At 47.6% G+C, this 10,725-nt stretch overlaps 1 protein-coding gene across 4 annotated transcripts in view; it reads right to left on the reverse strand.

Moving 5' to 3' along the window:
- The window catches only part of APP (amyloid beta precursor protein), a 232,371-nt gene extending 225,251 nt beyond the window's left edge, over positions 1-7,120 (reverse strand). For 2 of the 4 annotated variants that reach the window (XM_083841460.1, XM_083841459.1), the window contains exon 1: positions 6,832-7,120. In XM_083841460.1, the coding sequence (XP_083697586.1) occupies positions 6,832-6,891 (60 nt within the window). In that variant the 5' untranslated portion in view covers positions 6,892-7,120. The remainder of the gene's footprint in view (positions 1-6,831) is intronic. The other 2 variants (XM_083841458.1, XM_083841457.1) reach the window with 1 other exon arrangement.
- Between the last annotated feature and the right edge of the window lie 3,605 nt (positions 7,121-10,725).

The following is a 10,725-nucleotide window of genomic DNA, read 5'->3' on the forward strand; positions in this document are numbered from 1 at the left end:
ACCCCACAGCTTACCACATATTTGGAAGTCTAGATGCTTACTAATGCTATGCATGTGCAAAAAAAAAAAATAAATAATTAACTCCCATACCATAACTACTCATCATCCAAACTATAATCTATCAACAATTAGTACAATTAAATTCACAAAGCTTATAGGAAAATAAAGGAAAATAACTAAAATACTGAATGTCATTTTAAAGCCACTACCTTTTTTTTTTTAGCATTTAAGTTTTCTTCTCTTATTCAGTTTATGTTCCCCTAAGTAATACTGTATTTTCCTTCGCAGTTTAAATAAAGATGAGCCTTTTTCATGTAGAAGAAGAAAAAACTAGAAGCCATGACTCAAGTTTATGGGGATCTCAAAACATAAACAAAATCAAAGCTTTATCAAAAAGCACATCAAAAAGCCTTCTCCCCATATTTTAAGACATGACATAGGAAGCAAAGTTTTTCAAGCTACCTTGCAGATGATGACAAAGCAGAGTGCAACAGGCTTGTTGTATTAGCTCAGCATTCTGTATTCCAGATCCAGTGCCAAGCTCCAGTAACAAATAAATCTACATAACTGATCATAAGAAAAGGAACTCAAGTTCGCTGTTTGTCCCAAAATTATATTACAGGGTCTGAGAAAATGGGTGGTGGAAAAAAAAAAAGTCCTTTGCAGGGCCCAAAATTCAGGAAAAAAAAGTGATTTTACACAGTCAAAGCTTCAGAATGTGCCATCTCTACTCCAAGATGTGCTGACGAGGTAAGAGAACGTTTGCTGCAGGCACAAAGATGATGCCATAGCATGACAAGGAGATTGGAAATAACTCCAAAATCCTGCCCTTCCATCTCCATTTTTTCATCTGCGTCAAAAGGATGCTATTTCTAAATTTTGGGGATGGATGAGGAGACAGTTCTCATCTTCACTGTAAGAAAAAAAAAAAATGGTGCATTTCAAATCTGTTAGCACCAAATAACTGTATTACCTTAATTTGTCGTGTATGTGTAAACTCTCGTTTCATAGTTTCAAAAATTGAATCAAAGTACGAAGTTAATAGCGTTTCCAATATGCAATATAGGGTTTTGCTCACTCATCTTAAACTCCTAGTAGACGTGCCCTGTGTTTTACAAATTGCAATTCCTAACAGAAATTACATAAAAAATAGACACTGCCAAACTGGATCAAACTGACAGCCTGCTCTGAAAGGCAGCAATTTTAAAATGCTTTCAGTAACAGGTACAACCAGTTTTGCCCCATTCCTGTCACATTCTATCTGCTGTGGTTGAATAGATAAGCTCTACTCTAGGGAAGGACAAACCAGAGCAGGGCGAACAGGGAATTCCTATCTAGATTAGTGTAAAATGGGTCAGTAGGAGCTGAATGGAGTCACCCATCCCTGAACACAGCTCCTTGGAGTGTTTTGTCTTTCACTGTGACTCGACGGCAACTTCTAACAACCAGGAACCAAAGAGGGGTCAGGTGTGAAAAGACTGCTCATGTCCTGCCACAGGTCACAGGAGGGAGGCAAAGGGACCAACACCTTAATTAAAAGCTTTTCCCCCAACTTCAGCAAGCGTGGTTTCAGAGGTTGGCACTCCTTCCCCAGAGGAGCTGCCTGCTCTTTGAGCTGGGCCAGTTTGACTGCTTGAGACCATTTCCTGACACAGGTGTCTGAAGCATCTGCCAGAAGAGACCTACCAAAAACCAAAAAAAACCGCACTGCTTGTTTGCTGCAGCACAGCACCGTAAAACCATCGGAGAGAGCAGTCAGCAACCGCTGAGTTCAGCGAGCAGAAACCACTGGTGGCAGCACAAAGAGTGGCTTTAAGCAGCTGGCTCCTGAACAAGGTCTGCTGCCAGCCGGACGGCGGTGTTGGGCTAGAGCCTGAAAAGATTACAAAACCATGGAGCACGCCAGCTCACGCGCCCCTCTGTTCACTGCTTGGCTGTCCCACATGCGATGAAAGACCAGCAACTGACCAGAACGTTGGCTTCACTTGGAAAGCCTCTTAAATCAGCACAACCCATACTTACCCGTTAATAGGAAGTCCTCAAGATCAGACCAAGTTCTCCTGAACTTGCTGGAAGAACCAGCACAAAAACACAGGAGCCAGAAGCCCTTCTTCTCAGCTGAAGAAGCCACAGCGCTCGCAGGGCTGTTGCACCGGGAGCTAAACACTGATTTATGTGCACACATACTGACTGGCTGCTGTCTGATTTTATCACCTTGAACACTATTCCCACTTAGCTTGTTTCTCTTTTTTATATGCCTAAATTCTCAGAAGGGAAAGTAGGTACTTTTAGAAATTGGATGCATCTTCAGATCACAACGTTCAAGAATCAGTTTTCTAAAGGTTTTCTTTTTTTACTCAAAATGAATAAAAACAAAAACATACTTAAATTCCAAAACCAGTATCACACGACAACTGACTTACTCAGACCTGAAAACCCAAAATTACGCACCAGGCGTTACTGGTTCATACTCTCCTGTGGTCCAGTACCACCAAAATGATTAGAAAATGTCTTTTCAAAACCTCAGCTGCAGGTATTTCTGAGGGAAAGTCAGCGAAGAATGGCAGGTTCCAGACCAAGTTTTGAGAACAAGGGCTCCTCGGACAGACCACGTTCTGTTTAAATAAAAAATAATAATAATAAAAAAAATCTGAACAAAACTTTGACTTCTCTCGAGGGCCCTGTGTCTCAGAACTATTCCAGGCTCATGCCTGTTACCAACATTGCTCTTGGCAATGCTCAGCCTGGCAGCGATTTTTGTAAACTCTCAACGCAGGCGCATGTTCTAACAGTTAACCAAGCCTACAGAAAGTCGTTCATTATTTTTTTCAATTTGCTTTACTTTTAATCTTCTTACACCACAGGATTTTTTCAAAATCCCCCGAATTTAAATCCAATAACACCCAGCTCTAGACTTATGTGTTAAAACCACACTAGATAGATCACCTAACAGCTTCAGTGAACGCATTACCATACATAAACCCTGTTATATTCTTTTATCGGTAGCAGCCTAGAACTCTGTCTCTTCATTGTCTGGATATACAATATCTGTAAGCGACTACTGGTTCAACACAGCCAATACATGTGACGTATGCACACATACCTGTGCAAACGATGATTTTAATGTCCTACACAAGATATGCAAATATATGGAGGAACGTGGAAGGTGTGACAGATGTCAAAATTACACTAATTCAACGATCAATTCCATACGCTAAGCCTAGTGATACCGCCTTCAAAATAAACAACAGCTGGGAGACGCATCTCCACCCAGAACTGATGAACCAACCAAACCGTGGACCAGGCTCTGTCCTTGGAGCTCCATCTCCAAGAGCAGCCTGGAGAAAGCCCTGGGCAGCCTTGGCTGAACCTCCGCAGCAGGCCCTGCTTTGACCTGAGGGTCTCTGTGACCCTAATTTCTCGTTCCTTTCTCCTTACACAACAAGCTTGTGTTAATTATTTTACAGAGCCACCAAAAAATGACAGTGTCCCAACAAACAGCTGCCATTTCACCAAGCAGTTAGGTGAAATAACTGTGCTCTGAAGCTACTGTGCCAAGCTTTGTGCATTAAAAAGACTGCCAATTAAAAAAATCATCATACCTTTTCTTCACACAACTTACAAGCTGTTTATCCTTTACCATTTTAAACACGTGCCAAGAGAAAGTCATGAAAAGCCACTGTGAAGTTGACCTCTACTTCTCATAAATTTGTCATATAACTGAGAATACCTCTTAATTAAAACAGATTAAGAAAGATCACTTGCATCTGCCACAAAAACAGCTTGTTTGGAAGGTGTCTGGATAAAAAAAATATCAAGATCTTGTCACCTCCCTCGTATTTTTCATACGTGCTCTATGAAAAGTACCATAGCTATCACTTCCTTCCCCAGAAAACACATCTGAAGAGAACGCAAGCCTCGCAATTGTCTGTTGCTCATTAATCATAAACAAAAGACAAATGGGGGAGTGAGGGAGAAGCTCCTTTTTTCCTCCTCTAATTTGTCCATTTGACTGCCAGTGCACCAGAATCCATAATGCTTGCCCTGCCTCTCTCATTCATGCAGTCTCCTATCACAACATAGCAGAATTTTAAATAGGAAGTTCAAAAGGGATCCTTCAACAAACAAAAAAATCTTTGCCAGAGGAATTCAGGAATAGAAGCAAAAGGAAGAAGAACTGAAATTCTGTCATGGAGGCGAAAGAAAAGCTTCCTTTGATTTCCCATGTCGCAAAAGTAATTTCTGAAGCTCCGCTTAAAAACAAAATCATGAAGAAACAAATGTTTTGGGTCTTCATTTAAAAAGAGAGAAAAAATAAGAGCCTACAAACCACTACATTACTCAGTCTTAAAAAAAGCTGCCAGGCCCCAATACTTCTTGTCAACTGACTTTCTGAGGTCCTCCTTGTATGATATCGATGTCTTAATAACTTGATTTCAGTCTGCTGGTATAAGAGTCTTGCTCATGAACATGGACCTACAGCTGCAAGTAGAACAGGCACGACAAATCTGGGCAGCCTCAGTGTGCTAACTAAAAGAAACGTTGATTTATAAACCACGGTTGTTCACTTAAATGCATAAAGACAGTCGCTGTCTGTTATGTTTCCAGGGGAAGAGATTAAATGGAAAAATAACTATTCAAGAAAATGACAATATCACGAATTCTTGGCCAATGGATCTCCCAACCCCCGTAAGTATGATTCACTTGAGTGGAAGAAGCAGCATGCTAAGCAACTATGACATTGCTGTGGCGTCACTGAGGAATATTTCCTTTATAGATGCATAAATATTAGTCTACCCATAATTTTAGAAAGGAATTCTTCATGTGTAATAAGGCAAAGTTTTTAATTTTGTTCCTGCCTTCCCTCCTCCTTATACCACTCTGTCTGAAAACACGTATATATCTTTTGCTGCTTTCTAAAAAGCTTCTGTTAAAATGGCAGGGAAAATGTTTCATTTCAGAGATGAGATCTCAAGGGAATCTAATTCAAACATCAAAATTTCACACTTTAGTACACAAAGATAATTCAAGTGCAGTAAATGCATGCATGCAATTCCTATTATGACATATTTTAGTGTTATAAAAGCAGTCACTCGTTCAAATCATCGGTCTTCAGAGTATCAAGACTAATGAATGCCCAATCACAAGAAGACCAGATGTTAAAACCTACCCCACTACCACACGTTAAAAAAAGGGAAAGACGCAAAGCCTCAAACGTTCGTATGAAATGCCAGAACAAGATCGAAAGCTCCTGCACAAACATCAGGGCTCATTTAAACAACTGTTTCAAGGCAAAGGATGCCTCTGAAAACTCTGGATGCCACTCAAGCAAGCACCACCGCAGGGATGGGGTTGTACATGTCTCTGAAAACAGGCTCTCCGTGGAATGGTTTTGATGCAACATCCATGCCCATTTTCTTGCAAGCACTTTTACAGTACATGCACTTTCATCCACCTATGTATGCGTAAGGCCAGTGCTAGAGAGACCTGACTAACCATGGAGGGATGGGCATTTCTATCTGAAGTGCTGTTCCCATCATAAAGCCTTTTTTTTTTTCTTTTTTTTTCTCTTCAGCTAAGCACCCAAGCCAGAAATTGCCTTCTACTACATGTAGGCAACGCACAGTCGCATCAAGCCGATAAACCCCAGGCGAGTTTGATAACTGGAAGCTGTGAAGCCCTAAGCCTCTTCACACCCCCTCACTTCCAGCACCGGCAGGGTGACACCTCGAGGCAGCAGAGGAGCTTTTCGGGGTACAGAGCCGTGTCCCCCCGAGGTCCCCCCCGGTGACCAGCCCCGGGCAAGGCCAGTGGCTCCCTGTCCGGGGGCGAGCGCCCAGCTTCAGCCTCCGGTTTTCGGATAAAAGGACCTCCTTTGGCACCCTCCTCTCAAGCTGGGACCCCAACACCCCCACCTCAGGGGGTCCCTCAGGGCTCCCCTCGCCTCAGGGGGGTGGAGGGTGGCGGGGGGAGCCCTCCCCGCCGCACCGGGGGGCTGAGCGGATGCACCGGGAGAGGGGGCCGGAGGGGAAGGGAAGGCAGCGAAGCCGCCCTCGGGGAGCCGAGGGGGCGTCGGGCAGGGCAGGGCAGGGCAGGGCAGGGCAGGGCAGGGCAGGGCCGGCCGCGCACCCCGGCCGCCGCTCGCATGACGGCGCCCCTGTGCTGCACTGCAGCGGCGCCATCTTCTCGCCGCCGCGCAGCCCCAGCCCGCCCCGCCGCAGGGAAACCCGCCCCGCGGGGGTCGGGGGGAGAAGATGGGGGGCGCGGCGACCCCTCCCCGCGCCTCCCCACCCCCGGCCAGCCCGCCGGGCAGCTCCCCACCGCCGCCCCACACACCTGCGGGGGTGTGCGCCGTGGGGCGGGCGCTGCCCTGCCCTCCCCCGCTCCTCCCCGTCCCCACACCCCGAGCCGTCGCCCACCGCCCGCAGCCGAGCCCCCAGCCCCTGCCCGGCCGGGGGTGGCGGAGAGGCACCGCCCGCAGCGCGACCCCGCAAAGTTTTCCGAGGAAGCCCCCGGGGGGGCGCGCCCGGCCCTCCCCCGCCCGCCGGGGGCGGCACCGCCGCCGTCTCCGCCGCCCGTCCCCGCGGACCCCTGCGGACGGCCGAAGTTAGCGGCGGCGGCCCCATTGTTCGGCGGCGGAAGGGCGACGGCGGCCGGGGATGGAGCCCCCAGCGCCGCGCCCCCCGCCCCGCCGCCCTGCAAGCGCCGGCGACCCCCGCCCGCCCGCCCGCTCCGCCGCAGGGGCGGCTCCGGGCAGACAAAGCCTCGGGGAAGCGCAGGAGGGCGGCGGGGAGGGCAGCCCCCCGCTCGGCCGCCCCCCGCCCCGCTTACCTCTACGGCCCGAGCGGCGGCGGCGGAGGCCAGCAGCAGGAGGGCGACGTGGGGCAGCATCGCGGCGGCCGGGAGGGGGGGAAGGAAGGGAAGGAGGAAGGGAAGGAAAGAGGAAGGGCGGCCGGCCGGCGAGGCGCGCTGGGCTCCGGCTGTAAATCCGCGGCGCCGCTGCCGGGGAGAGCGACTGAGCTGCGGCGGCACCAGCCGAGCGCCGCGGCGGGGCCGGTCAGCTGATGGCCCGGACCGCCCCCGAGCGGGCGGCACGGCTCGGCTCGGCTCGGCTCGGCCCTCCCCGCACCGCGGAGACCCCTAGCGGCAGCGCCCGGGCCGCGCAGGGCCCGGCCCCGCGGACCCCAGAGCTCGGGGACCGGGCGTGGGCGTGGGTCCGTGGCTCGGGGGTGATCCCGCGGCCTCCGCGGTGTCGCCACGGAGCGTGCCCTCAGGCCTCAGGGCGCCGTCGCCCACCTGAAGACGTGTGTAGAGAAAGGTCAAAATCACAGAATCATTTCGGTTGGAAAAGACCTCCAAGATCCAAGGTCCAACCATCACGCTACCACCTGTGCCACCCACCAAACCATGTCCCTAAGCACCACGTCCAACCTTTCCTTGAACACCCCCAGGGACGGTGACTCCACCACCTCCCTGGGCAACCCGTTCCAGTGCCTGACTGCTCTTTCTGAGAAGAAATGTCTCCTCATTTCCAACCTGAACCTCCCTCGGTGCAACTTGCGGCCATTCCCTCTAGTCCTACCACCAGTTACCTGTGAGAAGAGGCCGACCCCCAGCTCCCCACAACTTTAAAGGGTATATAACAGCTGGTGAATTCTGCCTTTTCTGGCAAGATTGTCTACCAGCTGGGCTCTTCAGTCTTTACCCACACAGAGGTGGTGAATAAAAACCAACCAGAGCCCATACCCAAAACACCAGAGCACACGCTTGAGGCCTAAATCTCCTGCTGATCCACCTGGGGAGACAGTGGTGACCCCCACAGCATTGCTTTGCTCGCTTCTATTTGCAAGATCAAAATTTGAGGAAGTGCCAGTGAGAAAGAATGCATGCAGGAGCACTGACAGAACTGAGGCCTAAGACAGTTGAACGAGGAAGAAAAAAATGTAGGGCTTTTTCAGATGGCTTGCGATCAAGAGGCCAAAGAAAACTTACTATCTTGTTTTCTCAATACTATTGTAATAATTGGTACAGTAAACCCGTAAGGAGAGCTAAAAATGGGCATTAGTGGAGTTTCATGTTGAAACATGAAACAGCTACTATCATAATCAAAATTCAGTTTGATACAACCCAACACGTCCCATCTAAACTGCTGACTTCGTGGCAGCCTCTCTGCTCTCAACAAGGCCCCCACGACCACAACTAACAGACCCACCACATCTCCACAGCATATGGTTTGGTGGCAGAAGCCAGAGTTGCATTGTCCTCAGCACTGTTCTCATGCCCGTGTTCCTTTTAAGTCAAAACTGAAATTCACGGAGACTCAGTCCAGGCTTCATCCAGATGCTGAGGAATGTTTATGGGGTGAGATAAAACTGGATGGCAGGATCAGGCAGGCTGCAATGTACAGGAAGATACCTTAGCACCACAGCCTTTCATCCCCATAGTCAGGCTCTTGATTTAGAAGACCATTCTCATGCAAATATGAATCTTCTCATGCAAATGAATGAACTGACAGTGTACTAAGGCTTTGGGGAATTGCTTGAGTCACACGTGGTGAATTTGAGAGATCTCTGACAGGCAGATAACAGGTAAGGCCCCTCCCTTCCCCCAACATACACATGAGAAGTATATCCAAAAAGTGTAATTAGTAGGTGCTTTTAGGAAATACACCCATGACACAACGCAACTTGTAAATTAAAATTTGTCAAACAACAACAATGGCTGGCTTAGCTGTAATAATTTAACACTGTTATCTGCTTGTTAGAATAACGATCACATGGCTTTGAGGGGTTATGGAAGGATTTGCTATGCAAATGTTGCAAACCAGTTGGCTTCTAAACTCAGCCATTGGAAAGGCAGTGCAATGGCAGCAAATAAGCAACATCCTCCTAAAGCTGATGGAGGTCGTTCAAAAACAATTCTTCCCAGAAACAATGGAGGCAATCAGAAGGAAGCTCTTTGCAAGTTCTGAAAAAAATTAAGCTTCCAGATGGATAGAAGACCAAAATAGATTCATGTAACCCTTTTATTATAAGTTGGCTTGGTAGTTCTTTGCAAACACTTCTTCCCAGTGCTAAAATTGAACAGTATTTCAACTGCTGCTTCTCTGGATAAGCCAAGCCCTCTTCCTTCCTCATGGTGGGCAGGCAGGCAGGCATGAGGGCCCTTTTGCCCTTCACTGGGGGTGGAACAGACCCATGGAGTTGCACACCGTGGGGGAGAGGAGGAAAGGCTCCAGTGAAAAGGTGGGGAGAAGTCAAAGGTACAGGAAGACCACCAATGGGGTATGTGTTTCCATTTACAGCCAGCCCACTAATCCAAACCAAAGACAAGATTTCCTAAGGTCATAACTAAAGACTCTTTTGAAAATTGTTTGTAAGGTCTACAAAATCTGGAGATGACCTGCTGAGAGGAAAAAAAAAAAAAGAAAAAAGAAAAAGAAAGAGAGAGAGATTGTGTCCTATTTTCTGCTCCCTGTCCTCTGTCAGGATCTGTATAGAAGGTCCAGTTGTGGTGGTTTTACCTTGCTAGACAGCTAAGCTCCACCACAACTGCTTTCTCACTCCCCCTCCACGGAAGAAGAGGGGGAGAAGAAAGTATGCTAGAAAGAAAAAAAAAAAAAAAAGGCTCACTGGTTGAGATAAGGATAATTTAATTAAAATGAATATGAAGAAGGAAAAAACAAGCAAAGGCTGCATGGAAGAACAGGGAGAAAAAAATATTCTGTACTTCCCATCAACTGATGTTCGACCACGTCCTGGGAAGCAGGGCCTCAACACACATAGCGGTTGTTTGGGAGGACAGGAGTCTTCATAATGGGAGTCCCCCTTTCCTTCCCCTTCCCCACTTTTTATTGCAGTGTGACACCACATGCTGTGGAATATCCTTTTGGTCGGTTTAGATCAGCTGCCCTGGTGATGTCCACTCCCCGCCTCTTGCCCACCCTCAGCCTACTGGCTTTGGGGGGGGTTGGAGAGAGTCTGGATGCTGTGTCAGCATTGCTCAGTGATAGACGAAACACTGGGGTGATACCAGGGCTGTTCTAGCTGCAAGGGCAGAGCACAGCACTACATGGGCTGCTGCAGGGAAAGTTAACTCCATCTCAGCCAGACCCAGTACACCAATACACTTTTTCTCTTGCTTTCTCTACTTGTCCTCTTAGTATTGAAATTTTGCCTTACCAGACCTCAGAAATCATCATAAGTGGAGTACTACAAAGACCACTACCACCTCAGAACAGGACAAACAATGAACATCATCTCCCTAAAGAAGAAGAAAGCAGCACAGGCTGCATCACAGGGGTTACACTGGCATTTTATAAAAACTTTTGAGCAAATAATTGCGAACTATGTCCAGATGTGATTTCCCTTTAACTGCTGAGCATAGTTATTCACTCTTAGTGTGATAACTCTCAAAGTGATGACCAAGCATGCATGTCAAGTTTCATTTTTTGGCCACTTTTGTGCTCTGCCTCTGTATCTTTCTGTGCAAATGGTGTCTAATATTATTTTGCAGCCATTTATTTTTAATATATGATGTAAATGGAAACATTGTTCATCTATACAATTCCTTATTGAACACCCATGGAGCAAGTGGATCTTATCCACAAATGCTGATATTATTCCATGATAGACAATAAAACACCCCCGTCTGCTTCATAACTTAATGAATTACAATGGTAAATAAATAAATGGATATTTCATTCCACCTTTGTTTTGGTACCAC

The sequence above is a fragment of the Anser anser genome (assembly GCF_964211835.1).
Source record: "Anser anser genome assembly, chromosome: 1".
NCBI classification, from domain to species: domain Eukaryota; kingdom Metazoa; phylum Chordata; class Aves; order Anseriformes; family Anatidae; genus Anser; species Anser anser.